The sequence below is a fragment of the Carassius carassius genome, chromosome 11, assembly GCF_963082965.1.
Source record: "Carassius carassius chromosome 11, fCarCar2.1, whole genome shotgun sequence".
Lineage (NCBI taxonomy): Eukaryota > Metazoa > Chordata > Actinopteri > Cypriniformes > Cyprinidae > Carassius > Carassius carassius.
In genome coordinates, this window is record NC_081765.1 from 25,656,952 (window position 1) to 25,679,914 (window position 22,963).

General features: G+C 35.9%; 1 protein-coding gene across 2 annotated transcripts in view; it reads left to right on the top strand.

The window, feature by feature from the left end:
• The first annotated feature begins 768 nt into the window (after nucleotides 1–768).
• The window catches only part of LOC132153092 (voltage-dependent L-type calcium channel subunit beta-4-like), a 29,401-nt gene continuing 7,206 nt past the window's right edge, over nucleotides 769–22,963 (top strand). Inside the window, exons 1-3 of one of the 2 annotated variants that reach the window (XM_059562282.1) lie at nucleotides 769–959; nucleotides 2,557–2,640; nucleotides 22,631–22,747. In XM_059562282.1, the coding sequence (XP_059418265.1) occupies nucleotides 897–959; nucleotides 2,557–2,640; nucleotides 22,631–22,747 (264 nt within the window). In that variant the 5' untranslated portion in view covers nucleotides 769–896. Of the gene's footprint in view, nucleotides 960–2,556; nucleotides 2,641–14,404; nucleotides 14,748–22,630; nucleotides 22,748–22,963 lie in introns of those variants that run through there. The other variant, XM_059562280.1, reaches the window with a different exon arrangement.

Here is a 22,963-nt window from a genome sequence, read left to right on the forward strand (position 1 = left end):
TTCGGGTTGTATAATATAAATCCCCCTGCAATTTAACATTTCCTATCAGCTCTTAAAAAAGACATGCCCTTCAGTAATTCTCTTGTTTTTCATCTCATATTCTGATCAGTCAATACCTAGGAAGACACTGAGATACTTTATTAAAATGGTTGTTATTAATAAAATGGGTCACACATTACATTAGCATTGATTTTACAGTATAATCATTTTAATTATTGAGTAAGAGAACAACATCGGAATAGGTATTCAAGGTATTCATTTGGTTGCACTGCCTTCCAACAGTCTCTTGCAACTACAGAATTTACAATTAAAATTTTTTTTATCACCTTAAAACATTTGATCTTACAGTAATCATATTAGGACATTTTTATGGGTAGAGTCAACTTATTACATTTTTTTATGTTTTAATTTTATTTATTTATTGTCTTAAATGACATAACGTTAGCTGGCACGTGAGAATGTTTTGAAAATCTTCCTAGCACCTCGTAGATTAATTTATTAATTATTTTTGTATTGTTGAATAAACCATTTCACAAAATGGAGTGACAACTGCCAAACACTTTTGATCGTTTTAAAATTAATTAATTAATTAAGCCGTTTTTTAAACACCAAGCAGTTCGATATGAAAATGTATGTCTGTCATGACCTCTGTTGAGCTGCTTCACTATACAGTAGCTCGTGATGCTGCTCTAGTGGTGACCGCGCGCGCTGCGTCTATACACTACACTGCACGGCACGCGCTGACTGCATCAGTCACCGAGCGCGCACAAGCCTCTCGTCTTCGGACCGCGGACACCACAGCGAAACTGGAGCAAACACTTCTGTATCCTCCTCCGCCGAGCCAGTGGGCCGGGACCGAGAGGCAGCCACCACCGTGGACCGATGAACTTGCAGAAATGTCCCGTCACATCTACACCCGACACGGGATAGGCGACGGGGTTCAGAAGCCCATTTTTCAGGTAGGAACGCGGGAGAAGGCGATAATGCGATGGGAAGCTGCGCCAAACACACAGTTGTGTTTGTGTGTATAGGGTCAAACGACTTTAAATTGATCCATAATACACATATTTCTTTCAAATCTGCCAACAATGACAACATGTTCCTGTTTGAAGGGTTTTTACTCACAGTAAATGACTCATTTGAATAGCCTATTTGAATATTCCCACTTGTTTAAAACGTGTCATATGTTGAAGATTATCTGTAATACTGCATTGCAGACAATATCTTTGAATTTTCTATGTTACTTAGATGTACTTTATACAAGTGTACAGGTGTGTGTGTGTGTGTGTGTGTGTGTATATATATATATATACACACACACACACACACACACACACACACACATATATATATATATAATATTGTTACATTTATTGTTGCTACAGATGGAATTTTCATATACTGTATTTGGATGGTTCTCTAAGGTACATGAAGGAATAACATGTTACATGTATTAAAAAAATAGTTATTAACATAGTAAGTAGTCAAGAATCTATTGAAGAGTCCCGGTAACATTCGTGTGTTTTATGTTTTAAACCTATGCATTATGTGGAATAATAGTTTAAATGGACAATACACCTGAAAAAAAAATCATTTGCTCACCCTGATGATGTTCCAAACTCAAATTACTTTTTTCTTGCTGTGTAAAAAGATGTTAGGGACTGACAGCCTACCATTCACTCTCATTGTATTTTTTACAATACAGTGTTAGTAAATAGCGAGTCTGTCACTTCCTTTTGTGTTCTGCTGAAGCAAGAAAGTCATATAGGTGAGTAAATAAAGAGAAAATGTTCTTTTTGGGGTGAACTTTACTCCACACAGGCTAACTATACAATTAAAAGGATCATTAATACCAAATGTGTAAATCCAGAATGTGCTAAAAATGCATGGATGTCAGTTTGATCTATTGCTCTTTAATTAGGCTGCTAAATAATTCATGTTCTCATTGATTTCCCTCTAAAGGACACATGACCTGACCCAGTTTGTAAGCATCAGTGCTTTTTATGCAGCAGATGGCCATAACATTTACGTTTCACCATGCATTTCTTGCACAAAAAACTACTGTAAACATCTGTTCAGTTCACCCAGCTATATTTTTCAACCGCATGATCTACTCAGAAGTTGTTCGATGTAGGACTGCATTGCAGCCAGCCATACTGAAGGGCAGTTTCGACTGCTCAACACATTGCATTGATGTCTATGTGTCTCTGCAGAGTTCAGCTTCCTCGTGGTGATGCGCCTTGACATCTATCTCAATAAACCCTCCTTATCTGTCAAGCTTTTACCCAGGATAGGTCAAAGATCCTCATGTCTGCTGTATTTAGCTATAGGTTTCATACTGAAGCACAAAACAACGATGATTAATGCAAGCGATGATTTGTTGAAATGCTTTGCCGGTTCATTTGACTCTGACAGTAAGTTCTATAGCTAACAGAGCCCATTGAGACCCCTCTGATAGTGTTGCGGTGGGCTATGTGGGTGTTTGTGTGTGTATGAAAGTGTCTTTGTTCTGCCGGTAGAAGAGAAATAGATTAATATCTTGTTCTTTTGCCGTAGGTGAACAGAGGCACCTACTCGCGGCGCAGTCGACTTAAGAGATCCGACGGCAGTACGACATCGACCAGCTTCATCCTTCGTCAGGTGAGAGGGGAGATTATGGAAATATAATGTCTTTTGTTATATGGCTCTCACACTCTCACACTTGCTTTTGTTTTGCAATGAATTGAACTATTTAGTTCGAGACATTTCAAGGGTACCTTTTTTAAAGAGTTTTGAAAAGTGACTAATGGCGCTTTTCCATTACCAGTACCAGCTCGACTCAGCTCGACTCGCCTCGGCTCGGCTCGCTTTTCGCTCTGTTTTCCATTGCAGATAGTACCTCCACAATAGTACCTAGTTGTCATAGCGACGCTGCAGGAAACTGCTGTGACGTAATCTTCTACGCGACACACACCCGCTACCCACACACACACCGGACAATGGAGGAAATCGAGTGCATGTTGTTTTTGATCCTCGGGATATATTGGATATATCACGCAATCTCTGGCCAAACTTTTTAAAAATTGCGGGGTTATTCTGGATACTATCTGGATACTATTGCTGGCGCGTGTAATGATGACGCAGTGAATAGTGACGATTCTCTCTGACCAATCAGCAGTCTGCTGTATTTTCACGTCACATTATAGTATCGCCTCAGCTCGCTTGGAACCTCGCCGGAGGTGGTACGAAAAAAAGTACCTGGAAGCCGGTACAGGTACAACTTTTACACAGTGGAAAACCAAACAGAGCCGAGTCGAGGCGAGCCGAGGCGAGCTGGTACTGTGTTGTGGAAAAGCGCCATAATATTCTCAGTGGATAATTGACTATCCACTTTCCATGTGCAAAACTGGGTTATGTAATATTTTTCATAGAAGCCAACGATTTTGCATTTATCCATAATACATATTTCTGTCAAATCTGCCAATGAATACAACATGCTCCCACTTGGAGAGTTGTTACTCATTGCAGATGACTCATTTGAATCTTTGCATCATGATTCATATGTTCAAAACGTGTCACATGTTGAATCACATTTTATGTAGTACTGCAGTGGAAACTATTCTTTTATTTAGCGCCTTAGTGCCGGATCATAGTTCTACATTATGGAGCCCATTTGCGCCACAGAATAATAAAAAAAAAAATTGTGACTTATTTTACCACATCTCAAAATTCTGTAATTGCAACTTTGCAACTTGCTATTTATTTTTTAAATTGCAAGTTTATATATCACAATTTGGTCTTCTCAGAAGAGAGTTAACATCTTGCAGTTCTGACATTTTTTCAGAATTGCAAGGGAAAAAAGTAAGAACAAGCTTCCATAATATACTACAATCATGTAGATATGTACTTTACAAGTTCACAAGTATACAGTGGGTATAGAAAAGAATCACCCCCTTTACAATCGTCACATTTTATCGCTTCGCAGCCTGAAATGAAGACGGACACAGTTTTTGTTTCATCCAGCTGTATTTACTCAGTGCAACTTATGAAAGTGAAACACCAACATGTCAGAAATAAAAAAAAAACAGAATCACTGTGTTGGAAAAAGGATTACATCCCTATCCCAAAATGGTCTGTGTTTTATCAAATACCCTCCACTTCTTAATAATAGACTTCACTGTGCTTCTAGGCTTTGATAAAGTATTTTTAAAAAGTGTATCAAGCTCCTGACTTGTGCCTGTGCAGAATTTTATCCCAGAGATCTTTTGACAGTGCCTCGCAACCCATAGTTGATTGTTTGCTTCAGTTGCACTACCAATGACTGAAATGTTAGAGGAAAGCTCTTTTCATGCTGAGCTAATCAGAATGACTACAGCTGATCACAGTTGAAAGTCAAATGGCTTTGTGTGCCATTAAAGGTGATTAGATAGACCTGATTGAGTTTACAAGTCATTTTTAGGAGGGAGTGATCCTTTTTTCCAACTCAGCGATTCTGTTTTTTTGTTTTTTATTTTTTCTGGCATGTTTGTGTTATATCTTTTACTTGGATGTTATAAGTTGCACTGAGTAAATGCATATGGATAAAACAAAAAACTTTGTCCGTCTTCATTTCAGACTGCAAAGCAACAAATCTGATTATTGTAAAGGGAGCAGTGTTGCCAGATCTCACGAGACAAATAAGCAACCAGGCCTGTGAAAACAAGCCCAAAACAAGCGACTTTTTCAACTGAAAAATAAATAAACTGTGTGCATGGTTTTACAGTTCGTGGGGACGGATTTTAAACTGTGGGTACAGACTGTCAATTTACATCCATGTGGACAGATTGGTAAACTGTGCGCAGTCTTACAAAACTGCACACAAGGTACAGTTTATTTATTTTTCTCCCCCCTGAGCTTCAGGACAATGACCACAAGAGGGAGTTAAACACCTTTTAACATTATTTAACATTAGAAAACTGATGGTATATCAAATATAGACTGATGTACCGAGTACATTATATACACAGTAAACATCTGATAATTAAAAAGTCCAGTCAGTCACCATCAGTCGCAACTCACAGTCGCAACGCAAAGTTTACCTCACTCAATGACGACGTTTTCCTAACCAGAAAAAAAAACAGATTGCCCTGCTCTGCCTCTGATTGGCTAGTACTCGTTGCCACTCGGTCAGAGCCAATTAGAAGCAGGATGTGGGTGGGAAAAAAGTCAGCTGTCTCCTGTGTGTATGGGGGAAAGGGAGGGACAGAGAGAACAGGCTAGAAGTACGTTAAAAACATATAGAAAATATCTGCTAGATAACTTATTATGGAGCTGGGAACAAGCCCAAATAAGCAACTACACTTTAGAAACAAGCCCAAAAAAACGTGACCCGCGACTACCAATATTTGTAAGTGACTTTACAGAAAAACAAGCCCAAAGTCGCTTATAATAAGCGGACTTGGCAAGACTGAAAGGGAGGTGATTCTTTTCTATACTTACTGTATATATTTAGTGTGATTTTCAAAGAATTATACTCTTGTGCAGCTTTTTGAACAGGTCATTTTGTTTCCAAGCAACAGACGAATTCTCGCTGTCATCAGATGAATATGAATTGCTCATGGCTACCTTTCCAACTGAACTTATTTGATATTTAGCTAAATAGAGCTGATAACATCTCAAAAAAAAGATTTGGAGTCAAAATGAAATCAAGCCTGTAAATATTCTTTCAGCACATGCAATATGAAATCATAGAGTCCATTTTCCTAATGGAAATATGATGTAATCCCAGTTGTCAGATTCATCTAGATATTTGAGTTTGCCCAGAAGAAATTATCCCAGGGGAAATCAATGACCTTGATGCCTGCAATGTGACATTTCTAGCTGTCCCTGAATCTAACCTTGTTCACATGTTTGAGCACTATACTATTCCCTGCAGAGTTTGTGCTATTGTAAGGCAAAAGCGTTGTATTAAATCATAATGTGGACAGAAGTAAGCCTTTATTTCTATGTGACCAAACAGCATTTACTGTAGAAGTTGTTTTTACATTTGACAGCAATGTTTCAAGTACTATGTGATGGCATTTTGGTACTGATTTATATTTTAGATTTATTTATTTATAAGAAGAAACATTTTTTAAAATAAATAAATATAATTTATTTTCACAGCTAATGCCTCTTTTCAGATGAATTATTATTTTATTAAGTCAAAATTTTAACAATTTTAACAATATTTTTCCATAAAATATGGAAATGGTTTGCTCTTTTTTTCTATTTTTTTTATTTATTTTTTTAACGATTTTGCAATTAATTTAGTTGTCTTAAAATATATTGCATATATTTTACTGTATATGGTAGGGTAACTTAACAAATGAACAAGTATTTACTGTATGCTGGATGAATTTTTACATTTATTTTTCCAGAAAAAATGGCAACTTATTTTTACGCTGCAAATATATATATTTATATATAACTAGTAATCTCTTTTTAGCATTTCTATAATTTCTTATCTTTTTCCAAATTTTTAATGAATGAATGGTTAGTTACAATTTCATTAGTGCTGTAATGAAGAAACAGCTTTAACATTTTGGTATATTCAATCACCTTATGTGTGCAGCGTATGCTGCAGTCTATCTGCAAATGATTACAGAATCTAGGTCGCCAAAGAACCTTGGGAATTCAGCTCTTTGACTGACCTCCAGGACACTCTATTTCTGGACATACAGTTGAGGTGGTTTCACAAATAAGACCCTTCATTGAGGATACCCTACTTTATAAAGTTTGCATTTGTATATATTTTTAAAATTTTAAAACACTTGAACGAGCTGTGTTCAACCAAGTCTCTGCATTTCTCACACAGAACAACCTCCTTGACAGCAACCAATCTGGCTTCAGAAGTAGACATTCAACTGAGACGGCCTTGCTCTCAGTTGTTGAAGCTCTAAGACTGGCAAGAGCGGAATCCAAATCTTCAGTACTTATCCTGCTTGATCTGTCTGCTGCTTTTGACACGGTTAACCACCAGATCCTCCTGTCAACCATACTGGCAAAGGGCATCTCAGGAACCACACTTCAGTAATTTGAGTCTTACCTATAAGACAGGATCTTCAAAGTGTCTTGGAGAGGTGAGCTGTCCAAGTCACAACATCTAACTACTGGGGTGCCTCAGGGCACAGTTCTTGGACCACTTCTCTTCTCTGTCTACATGGCATCATTAGGTTCAACTCTACCTCTAAATCCATCCTGATGATCCGACGGTAGGTATTCCCATCTCAGCTTGTCTAACAGACATTTCTTCCTGGATGATGGACCATCACCTTCAACTCAACCTTGCCAAGACAGAACTGCTTGTGATTCCAGCAAACCCATCGTTTCATCACAATTTCACTATCAAGTTAGGCACATCAACCATAACTCCTTCAAAAACAGCCAGAAGCCTTGGAGTTATGATTGATGATCAGCTGATTTTCTCAGACCACATTGCTAAAACTGTCCGATCCTGCAGATTTGCTTTATTCAATATCAAGAAGATCAGACCCTTTCTTTCGAAACATGTTGCACAACTCCTTCTTCAAGCTCTTGTTCTGTCCAGGCTGGACTATTGCAATGCTCTTTTGGCAGGTCTTCCAGCCAGTTCTATCAAACCTTTACAATTAATCCAGAACTTTAATGAGCCAAAAAGAATACACGTCACACATCTGTTTATTAATTTGCACTGGCTACCAATAGCTGCTCGCATAAAATTCAAGGCATTGATGTTTGCCTACAAAACTACCACTGGCTCTGCACCCATTTACCTAAATTTGTTACTTCAGACTTATGTGCCCTCTAGAAGCTTGTGTTCTGCAAGTGAATGTCGCTTGATTGTGCCATCCTAAAGAAGCACAAACTCACTTTTACGGACTCTTAAATTAAATGTTCCCTCCTGGTGGAATGACCTCCCCAACACAATCCAAGCAGCTGAGTCCTTAGCCAACTCTAAATAATCAGCTTAAAACCCATCTCTTCCATCTTTATTTGACTATTTAACTTTAACTACCTTTCTAATCTTTTTGTATTCTATTTTCTTTTTTAGTTTATTATGCAATTATGTGTGTGTGTGTGTGTGTGTGTGTTTGTTTGTTTGTGTGTGTGTGTGTGTATGTATATATATATATATATATATATATATATACAGTACAGACCAAAAGTTTGGACACACCTTTTCATTCAAAGAGTTTTCTTTATATTCATGACTAAGAAAATTGTAGAGTCACACTGAAGGCATCAAGGGCTATTTGACCACGAAGGAGAGTGATGGGGTGCTGCGCCAGATGAGCTGGCCTCCACAGTCACCGGACCTGAACCCAATCGAGATGGTTTAGGGGTGAGCTGGACCGCAGACTGAAGGCAAAAGGGCCAACAAGTGCTAAGCATCTCTCGGGGAACTCCTTCAAGACTGTTGGAAGACCATTTCAGGTGACTACCTCTTGAAGCTCATCAAGAGAATGCCAAGAGTGTGCAAAGCAGTAATCAAAGCAAAAGATGGCTACTTTAAAGAACCTAGAATGACATATTTTCAGTTGTTTCACACTTTTTTGTTATGTATATAATTCCATATATAATTCCACATGTGTTAATTCATAGTTTTGATGTCTTCAGTGTGACTCTACAATTTTCATAGTCATGAAAATAAAGAAATCTCTTTGAATGAGAAGGTGTGTCCAAACTTTTGGTCTGTACTATATATATATATATATATATATATATATATATATATATATATATATAAGACCTCTAACACTAGCTTGCTCTATTCTTTTTCTATTCTATATGTTTTCTTTTTTATTATATTATTTAAAAGCCTTTGCTATGTGTACTGTGTTAAGCTAACTGAGACTTGTTATAGCACTTATATATCATTGCTCTTTTTGTTGTTTTTATTGCTTCCACTGTCCTTATTTGTAAGTCGCTTTGGATAAAAGCGTCTGCTAAATGAATAAATGTAAATGTAATGTAAATGTAAATGTGATCATAACAAAGAACCAAGAATCATTAATGAGAACCTCAGATTCAGACTTTTTGTACAGTTTGTGTTTTTATTGTTTGATCATACTTCCATGTCCTTAGGAAAATAAATCTATGCATCTCCTGATGTATGTAAAAGCTTATTATAGAGCATAAGGTGGTGCTGAGAGGAAACGTCTTGCTTCTGAACATGTATGTGTCTTAGAGATCTGCTCAAATGTGGTGAAAAAAATCCAAGGGTGATTAAAACCTGCTGAGATCAAGGTTAAAGACAAAACTGCAGGTAATAATCAAGTATACAATTTTCATGAATTTATGGCTGAAACAACCCTATTTTGATGTAGAGAGATTTCAAATGATTTGTTACCTCTAGCCATTGGAAGTTGTTGCTGTTTTTGTAGTTATCTATTATAACACATTTAAAAATCATGATCATTGGGAGCTCGTCTAAATTATTTATCTTGCTATAGGTCACATGGCTAAACTCTTTAGTAATTCATTTATTTCTTGCTTCCCTCCTGTGCAGTTGGCCGGATTAGCATGACTGTTGGTTTGATGATCAGATGTTGACATATCAGATTTTAGAGATTTTCCTGACTAAATGAAATAATGGAATCAGGAAGTAAGGCGCATAATCAACAATCACAACAAAGCAAGTGGGTTCTTTGTGGAATTATTACAGCTATTCAAATAACAAAATAACAAATAACAAAAATCATTAGGATATTAAGATACACTTTATTCAGTAAAAGGCATTTGTTTTGTTTTATCTGCAATTTCACTCCTATAGCTGATTCACCGTAAATCAAAGAAGAAAAAAAGGTTCAAATTAAATTAGAAAATTTCAGTAGTGAACTAAAAGGAGTATTTCGGAGTATTAACTAATTGAATTATACATGTACATTTTACAAAACATAATCTATAATAGTACGATTCTTTTATTGGTGGGTGTAAATATTTCATATCATGAAGACTACTCATTCTCTCAGTATGTCATTATTGTTAACAATAGATTTTGCATTATTATCTCATCATATGCTTGTTGGTTGATCCAGTTGAAGCAGAAAAGTATTGACTGCTCTTGTTCTCTTTTGATGTCTATGGACTTTTCGTGAGTTTATTTTATTAAAGGGGTAGGGGTAAATTAAAGAGTTGAGTGTTTTTTCAGATGAGTCATTTTTTACTCAATAATTTGTTTCGTCGAAAAGCAGGCATGTTGTAGATGTGCGTTGTGAACTACAGGGGGCAATGTGTGCCAGAGTTTTATACTCAAGAGAGTCCTGATTAATTAACAGCAACACCGTCAGTTCATTTCCATGTAATTACTTGAAAAGACCTGATTGGTCGTGGTTTTCTTATTATTTTTTTTTAGTAGCTGGAGTGGTATCAAGGGAAATATTATATAGTCACAATAGCAGAATGAAAACTGCAAAACAACCTTCAAAAATTGCATTTTTAATGTTACATCAATCTCTATGGAAATATGTCTCAATTTATTTTGTTTGTCCAGGGACATAATGTATTTTGTTGGAGCAATGATGAATGAATTTAAAACTGTAATATTTAAAAGATGCACTGGTAAGGGAAAATAGCTGCAATTTATATACTCTTGTCCCAGTGACCAGCTGGTGTTTTATAGCTTCTCCACATTCATGGGCATATAATTACACAAGCAGAGGTATTGATACCCCTGGTAAAGAATGATCTGGCTCAATACAGTACCATCATGTCAAGCTCTCATTTTTCATGCTTTATTCATTCACATCTGCCTTAAACTGGTGGTTTCAGAGATTTGGGGACATGGGGCATTCACTGTATAAGGATGTTTTGTGTGTGTGTGTGTGTGTGTGTGTGTGTGTGTGTGTGTGTGTGTGTGTGTGTGTGTGTGTGTTTTGTCATTATGGTATACATATTTGCATTGCATTTATACTGGTACATTTTTTTAGCTCTTTTTAAGTATACATTTTTCAGAAGTAAATAATATGGAAAAATGTTACTGTAAAATATAAAAATTTACTTTATACAAATTTCTAATTTTTTTTAAAGTTCAGGAACACCAGTAATACTTCTCAGTTAGCTTTTTATCTCAAATAGGCCTTAGGCCTACATTAGAAAAAAATAGTTTGTGGTTTGGCTCCATTTATCATTTTCGCAGTGTGCACTGGAAGATAAATAATTAATATGGCTGCAATTGTTTGCACCTTTGAGATGGGTGTCATATTTAGTATTGTGTTGTCAGGATGCATTTGTTCTTCTACTCTAAATGCTGTTATAGTTTACAATTGTGTTTCATATGTTTGTGTTCGGCATTTTAAAGGTGCCATAGAATGCATTGAAACAATATTTTAAATTGTTCTCTGATGTCCCCAGAGAGTGTATATGAAATTTTATCTCAAAATACGCAACAGATAATTGTTTATAGATTGTTGAAATTGCCACTTTTAGGGTATGAGCCAACAAGCGCTGTTATTTGTGTTTGTCACCTTTTAATGAAAAAGGAGCTGCTGCTTCTGCCTCCCTTTTCAGTGTTGCCAAGTCCGCGGTTTTCCTGCGGGTTTAAGCAACCCTAATAATGTGATATTTAACCCCTAAAATGCAATTTTACCAGTGGAATACCACCAAAAACTCTATTTTACCTCTCTATTTGACTGTGTTACTGACTTCACATTGCTTCCAAATGCAATTTTTAACTACCACACAGTGTTGGGGTAGTTACTCAAAAAAATTAATTAGTTACTAGTTACTAGTTAGTTCTGTAAATTGTAATGAGATTACTTTACTAGTTACTGCATTTCAAAAGTAACTTCACTACTTATTACTTTACTTTTTTTAGGGCCAAATAAAATCCTTTTTTTTCTCAACTCCTTTTTAATGGTAACATTTAATTGTATTCATCAAAGAGCATGTCTAATTAATTTAATTCATAACACTTAAACATTTTCACAGCAATTTATTAAAAGTTTAACAAAAATAACATGTTTAGGGCCCTATGAAATATTTTATTTTTTCTTCACCATATGTTTTATTTTTTTAGCATGTGTAATTATTTAAATGCATAAAAACAACTTCATTTATTAAATTTTTCTTAAAATAGCCTTATGAAATGTTTTTTTTCCCTCAGAAATTCTGTTGTGTATTTACATTTTTCTGGTTATCAAATGAAGGCATACAACTTCTTTAAGATTTTCTTTTAAAGTTAAATTGCATTTCTTTTTTCTTCTCCTGATAAATATATTTTCAGTCTGAGTATGAACAATAAACACAAACTATGCAGCATATAGTAAAAACAATTGCACAAATTGTCTTCAACAATACAGTGCAAAAACAGTGCAAATGATTCACAAACTACACACAAAATGAGTGAGAAATATTCAGAGTACAACAGAAAACAAATAGTGCAACTATCTTTATGAACTGTATAATTATATAATGATTTACTTAGTATACATAATATACATAATATAAATGATCGATCCGTTGGCTGTAATCTGGGTCAGAATCCGACCCAAGACATAAATCCCAGTGCTTTATCAGATATGTACCACTGTTTCATCCTTGTTTTTGATTTGTTTTGTGTGCTTTTTCGGAGAGTTTTCTCATGCAAATGTGTTATTGTGTGTTTGTATTCATGCACTCACGACAGACTTTACTTTCACTTTGTTTTCCAAAGCAATAGGCTATGTTAAGTAGTAGTTCAAAAGACTACTTATTGGTTTAATATGGGAGAGTTTGAACCAATCTGGGCACGGGGGTGGGACTAAGCTTCAACAATCATTTCTGTTTGGCTCAGAGGAACGAAAGCATTGGTTTCTTCTGATGAATCAATGTTGTCAAAATGCGATGACGTAATCACGTACACTACGGAGCCTCTGAATAATATCCAAATGAGATAAATAGAATACCTCCGAAACGTGGAGAATCTCTGCTTTACATCACTTTTTAAAGCATTCAGATTGGATTAGCCGCGGGCGACTGTCTCTGTCTTTGAGGGTTAACCGCTAAGATCAGTCGTTATCGGGAAACCCGGCCCAGAACTTTACACACAGGCAAACACGGCATGTGTAACGCAGGAAAGTGCGTTCCTATAGTCTAGTAAAGTAGTGTAGTTACCAATATTATTAATGTAATGCGTTACTTTACTTTGTTTACCTAAAAAGTAATATAGTTACTGTAATCCGTTACTTTGTAACTCGTTACACCCACTGCTACCACATTCTTATTTACTAGCATTCTGGTAGCACATGAAGGCAGCATTAGTGAAAACAGGCAGAGACAATGGTAGCTTTAGCAACATTAGCCTTACAGAGAGCCAGGAAGCTCTTTTGGAAAACAAAATTATGCATTATGCTTACTTTGGAGTCTGGACATTTGCGCACGAAGCATTGGTATCGATCCCTTTTTCAGAACCAATCTCTGCAACTGCAGCGCTGAACTGACCCTCGTTTGTGAGGCAGTCCAGTGTAAAATGTTAGCACAAATGTATAGGACTTTTCTATTTTTTTCCGGGACATTTCCTTCGAAAAAAATGAAAGTTAACCACAGTGTCCTCAGGGGTCTATGGAGACTCCTATGTTTGTTGGTGCATTCCAACACAACACTTTTAATGGCTCTTTGCCGCTGGCATTGTACCTCCAGCAGCTACAGCAAGAGAACAGTAATGGTGGACCGCAGCTTCTCACTTAGGGCTGTGAATGTGCTAATAGGGCAGAGAGCGTCACAAATGGGAGGGACTTTCACCGACTATGTCGTCATAGTAGTGAGAAACCTGGAGCTGCTAGTGTGGAGGGGCTGTTTATGAATTATTGAGATTATAAAACACTGAGTTGGTGGATTTTCCCACAAATGTGTTCAAACACCTTATAAAAGTGATTTTTGCATTCTATGGCACCTTTAAGTTATGTTTTTCTCAATGTTTCAAGTGTTGTCACTAGTTTAGTTCACAAAGCAAGCACATTTTTTTTCAGATAAAACACACAATATTAATATCAATTTACATCACAGATGTTTTTATCAAAAGCGACATATTTACATTCAAAGCACGATATAATGAACAATATAAACAAAGGTAACAGTGTTTAATCTTAAGAAATCTAAAATTCACTCAAGTAAATTTAAAAAGGCATTTTTCCATTTTTTTGCAAATGTCTAATTTTTTACAGTGTATGTGAACTAATGTATGAATTGTGAAATGAATTGTTCAGTTTATATGTGAACATGGATGAAAGAAAGAGATGAAATGCAAAGAGGTGAGATCCAAGATGGTCAAAAATAGAAATTGCAAGGAAAAATTGCAGAAAACCCAGTGGTCAAGGAGTGGAATGCTGTCAGTACCATGCAGACCCCTTGTCTTCCTCCTTTAACAGTCAACAGAAGAGAGCACTTGTTCTTTCTTACTGGAGCTCCTCTCAGCCAATCAGAAGACGGACTCACTGCTTTGTCATCAGCTTCTGTTTTCCTGCATTGTTTGTGGAAGCTTGATAAAATGCCAGGTCTCTGCAGCCTCTCGAGAGAGCCCCACTTCTCTATTTTGTGATCGATCAAGCTTCATCCTCATTAATACAATACGCTGGCTTCAGGAGTGAAAGGGGCGACTGCCGTCTGCTTGACATTCCTCCTTCGGTGGTCTTTCTATGGGCAAGGGGATTATAAGAGAGCCCTGTTATACGTAATCTCACTGGAGCTTCCTTATCCCACATTTGCATTTCATCATTAAGGTGAACCATTGGGAATATCAGACCTCCATGTACGACAATTTGTACCTGCATGGATTTGAAGACTCTGAGGCGGTGAGTAAGAGTCTATATGTGCATCTTCATGGTCTATTCAATGAATGCATGCTCACACAAATGCTCTGAGGATGGCTGGAGGAATTCAGCTCGTGGATGGTGCTACTGGTCCCAGTGAGTGTTTTGGGGGAGGGGAGAGGATCCGTATGCGTGTGTGCATGTGTATGGGTTTTGTTTCACTGTCACCTCCACTCTTCCTCCAAACCACGCTCTGTTTCTCAGACGCATCGTGGAAGAGGCAGTCGGGGCAGAGCATCAGTCAGCTGTTGTGGTAGACTGTTATTCCGTATCATTGAGCTGTCACTAATAATGCCACACTGCTTGCTGGTTTAGACCTTCTTAGCTTGCATGCATTGTTGTTTTTGTCGGATTTACAGCTATACTCAAAAGGAACGCTTGCTTAAAGTGCCACTATGTTTCTGCCTGTAATGGAGGGCTCATTTAATTAGCATTATTAGATCAGATATAAACGAGTCCAATGGAAGTATCAGTAATGTTCAGCACTAATGTCTGTACTGGTTACAACCAAACATCAAGGCCAGTTTCCTTATTTAACTGGTCTCAAATTTCAGCACTTTACAACAAGAGATGTATTTGTTGCTCTTTGTGATGCAGCCTTGTTTGTTAACATGTATCACAAACCACTCAGTGTTACCACTGGGAAAAGTCAGAGCTGGAAAATGAATCAATATGATTTTTTGGCCATATGACCTTACTTAACCGAAAATATATTTTGAAGAACTCTGAGAACCAAACGACATTGGAGCCCACTGACTTGCAAAATATCATTTATGTTCCTCAGAAGATTCACACAAACCTAAAATTATGTCACCCTTTTCCAAACCTGTATGACTTTCTTTCTTTTGCGGAAAACACAAAAGAAGATATTTTGAAGAATGTTGGGAATCAAAAGACTTTGGAGCCTATTGACTTACACTGACCCAATTCTCAAAATGTATTTGGAAGAACATGAAACAGGAAAAACACATTTTTGGGTGATCATCTCTCTACCACTTTTGCACTTTTCATTATAGGAAGTTGGCAGTTCAGAAATGGTAGTTGGTTTGAAGGAAGGCCCTTTTTTTTGTATGTTGGTATTATTAATTAGACCTACGATGCTCTGAGAAAAGCAAGTCTTTTGTTTTTTCGTAAACCTTGACAATAAATCATAATTGTGTGGATGCTAGGACCAACACCTCGTGCGTTATGTCCATACATTTGTTTGCTTGTTTGTTAGTTTTCGTTCATCATTATCACATTTTTCAAAATTAAAAGCTTGATTTAGCCTAAGTGAGAAACATAAAATATTATATAAATAATTATTATCTATGGGTTTAGTTTAGTTTTGAACAGGAAGGATATTTAAATATATATATATATATATATATATATATATATATATATATATTCATTATGTGTCATCTTGTGACAAAAGAAATGGGATGAATATGTTGTGTGTTTACCATTAACTGTAGGTTTTCACCTAACAGCCTCACAAAACAATTGAACAGAAAATCTGTCCATCTGTCTATCTGTCTGGTACAAAGTATCTGTTCTCTGCTGTGAAATACTGAGAAGCTGTTTAATTTGTCTGGAGGACAATTTAATACCCCGCAGCAAGTATTTTCTCTTGAATTATATGTTGCAGAAATATCATGGAAATTATGTCGTAAGACTGAAATAATGACAAAGTAGCTCAGATCTGGTGGCCTCTAATGATCTTAATATAGCCTTGTGGTCTAATTGTGTCTGCCTTTCTTTTCTCCTCTTCCATTACAGCTTATGAATATTAAAAGTAATGGAGGGTTCAAGCGGGTACTATTCATTGCGTGTAATTGTTTTAGTGTATCCTGTTTTTTTACATTTATGACATTGATGGTGTCCCACTATTGTTAGTCTAATTGTGCAAACTAGATCCACACTGTTATATTTGGAATTGCTTTCTAAAATAAGAAACTGCATAAGTTTCAAGCAACCATTTCAACGCTACTGTTTTTCGGTATAGTTTTAAGGTAAAAGTTTTTGAGAAGAATGGATGATAGTTCAACAGTTCAAGGACTCAATTCCAATTTTGGATTGCAGCCCACCAGTTGAAAGCAACTGATTTAAAGATCAGTTTAGTCAGATATTAAAAGTACTAAAGCTTTCATCGTCATCTCTTTAGTATTTGCTTTCATCAGATGTGACCCTAAATGGTAGTGATCTCATGCTGTGTTGTGGAGAAATTTATCTGTAATTAACCACTGCTCTTGCCTGCATTAGTCCTTAGCCCTCATGATTCATCTGCATATCTGCTCACAGGAGGATTCTTTTCACTGACTGATTTATCTGCTTTTGTTTTCAAAGAAATACAGCCAGCGTAGTGGACTTTGAATGTCCCAAATCCTCTAAGACTCATTGGCATCACAGGCAAATGTTCATGGTGTGTAATCTAAGCTAAAAAGATAAGCAGAATGTGTGGCTTGACAAACCCAAGCCTACACACTTGACGTGGTTAGATAATGGTGTATGTACTGAGGCAGAGTACATGAAAGCTGCATGTGGTTCAGCAATTGTGTGTGTGGGGGTTTACTTGTCTATACTTTCATTTGGGCACAAAATTGTCTCCAGATGTTAGCTTAAATCTTTCTTAAAAGGGATTCTTAAATACAGCATTCTAATCGCTTATAATTCTCTATTTGTATTGTGTGTGTGTGTGTGTGTGTGTGTGTGTATGTGTGTGTGTGTGTGAATATACAGAATATATATGCATATACAGCAAGGATTCATATCATGAAAAAAATAATTTTCACGTTTTGTTACGATAACAGAGTATAAGTAAACATTGACTTGCAGAACTCAATACTCTCCACAATCCAAAGAGAAAATCCATTGTAACCAAGATGTAAAAATGGTGGGGGCTTTTTAGGGGAAAAAATAAATATGAAATGGCCCCTTTAAATAAATATAATTGGGGAAGTATTAATATATTATAGATACATTTCCTTCTCTTTTTCTTTTTCTTGTTATGTTTTATTCATGGCTCCTTCTGAAGTTGAAAGGTTAATAGATTTTGCTATGTGGTGATAAATAAACATCAGTTGGATCATTTATAAAACTGTCTTGCTGCTAAGTAGGTTGTGATAGTCGAGGCACAGAAATAATTTCCGTGGGCATTCATGCTAAACTGAGTGCTTGAGTAAGATATTCTAATGTGTCTCCGGACCTTTTCATATTAAGGTGCTTTTTTATCTCCTCCTAAAGCATGTGTGTATCTGAAAGCCTGTTTGAAAGAGATTGATTTGTTTCATTCTGATGTATCACTTTTGAGATCAGTATACATTATCAGCTTTGATATGGGAAGTGTAATAATTAAAAAAAATTCCCAAGTTAATCTACAGATTTCATCTGTTTGAATGAGTAAGTATAAATATCTGTATAAGAGCCCAGTGAAAATGAGCTAATGTTAGTCAAACTTCCTAGAAATCAAACACATGTAGAATACATGGAAAAAATTCAAATTTATCTTGTAAAGTGCATGTACTGAATATTTTCATTTGACTCAGCATCACACAATTAGTAAAGTTTACTCAGTAGTCCTTTCTGGGAAGTTCTCCAATGGGATTAAAGGCAGATGAATGTATTTATGACCCTCTCATCTATGTCATGTCAAACATGATATGGCAAATATGGTGACACTTTCACAATATTTAAAGATTATTTTAAATATTGAAAATGCATTTAAAATTCAATAGTCAAATATTTTAATATTTTTAAAATGAATAATTTACACAAGACTATATGTAAAAAAAACTATAACCATTTACCATTTGAACCATTCATTGCCTGAAAATGAAATATTTGACCTCAGGTTGAAGTGTGCCGGCAGCCTGAGAAAGAGGAACTGTGCAATCATCTGCTGGGGAAATGTTCCCCGTCATGCACCCTGCTATCTCTCTCCATCCAACCATCAGTATCGCTGAGTCTGCAGCACAAAGGAAGCAAACCAGCAGGCCACAGGGTGTAATGTTTTCCAAAGTGAAGTGATTGCCTGACTGCAGATTCTGTAAATGCCCAAAATCATTTGGATACCAGCATTGTATCCAAATGGGAGCAGAAACTATTTGGATAGCGACATTCTTCTAAATATTTAACAAGAAACAAAGCTTTACTTTTTGCCATATGCATGTTTATAAGATCAGTTGCATCATATTTGAATTGTAGCATTGTTTTGTTTTGTTTTTTGTTTTTTAGATCAGACTCTCGTGGCCAGTTGAGATCCACTGGAGTAGATAATACAGAAACACGTACATATGTAATGTTGGGCCATAATATATGAGTGTTTGTTGACTCATAAAAGTCCTTGTGCATCAGCTCAGTTTAAAGATTCAGACTGTTTGTGTTGCAGTATTAAACCAAATAGTTTGATGGTCCAGTGGTCCTAATGAGTGCTGGAGAATGAGAAGATGGAAAGAGGTGTGGCGAGGATGATTCACAGGGGCTTCGATGTCATCAAGAGCAGATGCAGCTCCTGTCATTTGACTCGCTTCAGTGCACATCACCTTATGTAACACTGGTCACATGACTTTCCTGTCCGTGGAGGTCCATGATGTAGTGTGAGGGCATTGTGCTTGCCAGGGTTGTGAGCTTAAAAACTGAAGTCTCTAATGATGTCTAGTCATAAAGTGAACAGAGATGGAGATCTAGAGATATTGATGGTTATGCTATTCCACTAGGTATGTAGATCAGAACGAATTCTGAGTTGGTCTGAACTGGCCTTTTAGCAGCCACCATTTACAACAATTGCTTCATCCTTAGTTGATAAGTTGCTTAAAAAAAGAATGTGTGTTGGCATCTGGGTTTCACTGAACTGTCGTGTCTCTAGTCTTTGTTCTGCCTTCAGCCCTTTATCTGTCTTTGGGTCCCTTGTTTAAGGTTCTTTGATTTTTTGCCAGTATAGAAGATTAATTGTCTTTTATTTTCTGTGCTAGCAGCACAAAATGGAATTGCAATCTGTTCAACCTTTCTTCTGCAAGACAGGACCAGATCAGATAGACCACTCATAAAATAAATATGGTGGCTGTAGGATTGAAGCTAACCTTTGACCTTTTGTGAGAGAGATTTAGCTGCAGCATCCTCAAATGCATATATATGTTTTAGTATAATATATTTTTAATAAATTATTTTTCTGTTGAACTTTCTATTTATCAAAGAATCCTGAAAAAAGTCTCACTGTTTCTAAAAAAAATATTAAGCAGCACAACTGTTCTCAACATTAATAAGAATCAACAAACCAGCCTATAAATGATTTGGATAATGTGACACTGCCTTTCCATCAATTCAGAAAATATAGTAAAATAGAAAATATTTATTTTACATTTCAATAATATTTCACAGTATTACTGATAATACAGTTTTAATCAAATAAATGCGGTCTTGGTGAGGACATGAGAAAACATTTTTTATAATCTTACGGACCACAAACTTTTGAAAGGAAGTGTATACATACACATGAGATATATCATTGAAATGTACAAGTGAATTTAACAGTATTGAAAATATCTGTTTTGCTTCATGCCAAAGTCAAGTAATGTACTGTTTTTACTGAGGAATGAATCAAAATTATTTTCTATGATGAGTAATTAACCCGCATATTTAGTAGATTTTAGCATACATTTAATGACATGTACAGTAAAAAAAATAAAAATTAAAAAAGGTCTGTATCAAATGCTGGATTACTGTATTGCATTGATAAAGAGTATACTAGTGGATTATAAGATTAGTTGGTATGTTCTTTTGTGACACAACTACAGGGTTAATAAACCTTCAAGGCAACTGTTAGATTTGAGCACACTCTTTTAAATTAGCAGTTCAAAGCACATGTTGCTCTTGTGTTCATTGCGTCTCTTGCTCTCAATAAACTACAATTCTGGTTTAAGAATGTCATCACATCCATTTGTCCATTTGTCATCACATCCATAGTTCCCTGCTATTCAGACAAAATAAAAAACTATTTATGCATGTATCTTTAGTTTTAATGTAGTAATTCTGTATTCATTGTTTTGGAGAAATAAAAATAGACATAAAAATATTGTTGACCTACACTGCTATAAATGAATAAGGTTATCATAGCTCATAGTAAGATTATTTTTTTCTCAGAAGAATTTGATGAGAAATGTTTTAGTTCATATTTAAATCATTTGCAGACTTGCATATTTTTGTAAATCTGAGGACATTTAGTCATTTTCTTTGTGATTACGAGGAAATTTTTCTCTTCAGGAAACTAAGAAGCAGATGCTTGAAGTGTCAAATTGCTCTCCGTTTAATTTCATCGCTTTCTAGGTGAAGAAATAGATATTTTAAAGAGATCTCTTTGGGATTTGTCTTTCTTATGTAACTTTTGTTCCATTTGCTCTCTCTTTTTCATTCCCTATAATATTTTTAACCAAGGCATCCATAGTTCTGATTCGAGGCTGTCAGCTTCAGTCATTTTGTCTTTGATCTGGTTGATTCCTTCAATGCTTCCATCAGCCTGTTCATCAACACCTGCACATGTTCAGTCAGCTGCAATTCTTAGCTTTAGAAACACTGTGAAATCATTAGACATGTTTACTTCACTCTTACCAGACTGGGTTTCTTTGATAAGATCACATCTGCCTTGTCCTCTGTTTGTGGTAATGTATGAAGTGTCTAACAGGAATTCAACTCTGTATTCATAGTTTCAGGTTCCTCAGAAGCTGCAAGTTATGGTGGATTTCTAGTATTTTATCTGTATCATTTATGGTTTTATATATTTGTTTGTGGACTGAAAGTTTTTGGAAGATGTCTCTTATGCTTACCAGTAAAACAGTAATATTGTGTTAATAATTTATTGTATAGTGTATGTAGTGCTGAATGGCTGAATGTCACATGAAATAATTCTGATTTTGCACTAAAGAAAAAAAAATATTATTGAAAACAGATCAAAAGAATATTTATTTGAAATATAAATCTTTTGTGACATTATACATTTCTTCTACTTTCACTTTTGATCATTTTAAAGTGTGTTTGCTGAATAAAAGTATTAATTTCTTAAAAAAAAATCTTACTGAGCCGAAACTTTTGAACAGTGTATAATTAAAGCACTAACTTTAATAATCAGAAATTGTCTTTTTATTCTGTGACTGAAGAAATATATCAGTGATGCAGTGATGCCCTTTTAGATTTAACCAACATTTATTCTCCCAAGCCCAAAAATCCATTTATGTTTGCTACATTCTCCTCGATAATGTGGCTTTCCACTATTACTGCTGCCTCTATTTTAATGCTGTCTGTGCTGTTGCCTCATGTCATTCAGTTTGAAGTTTGTTTTCCTCTTGCACCGTTCCCCCTCACTGAGTTGTGTCATTTTGTTCAGGTGTGTGTAGTTTATTATTCATAGTTCTAGTATTTTCGGTCTTGTCTGTGTGTATGCTACTCTGTGTGTTGGATCAAAGACTTTATAAACCTTTGTCTTAATCTTTGTCTTTTTGTGTTTAATATAACGAAGCTATTACAGCTGTTAGGGTTTACATAACATTTTTTCCAAACCTTTAACATGAAAGATTATCTTTATTAGGTTCTGCTTGATGCACTGCAATTAATACATTTACAATACAATACAATACATTTACATAAAATAATATAATTACTATGTGCGTAATACAAATTTGTGTCCTTATGTACAAGCAGAAGTCAAAGTTATTCCTCCCACTCATTCTTTGTGTGGTGTAGCACACACCCACTGTAAATCATGCATAATTCTAGATATATTTTAGGGTTCTTGGGATTGTTTTACATCTTTCACGTTCACTTTAATGACACTTTTTAAATGTGCCTTTGTGTAAATGGCAATAATTTGATAAGAATTCACAATGTGTGTGCAGGGTTCCGCCGATTCTTATACTAGCAGACCGTCCGACTCAGATGTCTCTCTGGATGAGGAGCAGGGCGGCCGGCAGGAGAAAGAACAGCAAGCCACTGTTCAGCTGGAGAGGGCAAAGGTCAGACTGTCTTAGCCAGAGCTACCTGTACTGTACCTATGTTTTTTCTCAATTTTTATAACAGCAAATTGTAGAAACTATTTTAGGGAGCGTTCACACTTGTAGTTCAGTTCTCTTAATTTGTTCGGTCCGGACCAAAAAAGAAAACTATACATTTGGTCCTGTTCCACTTAGCGTTCACACATTTTTGACAGCGAACCTAAAGATACAGAACCT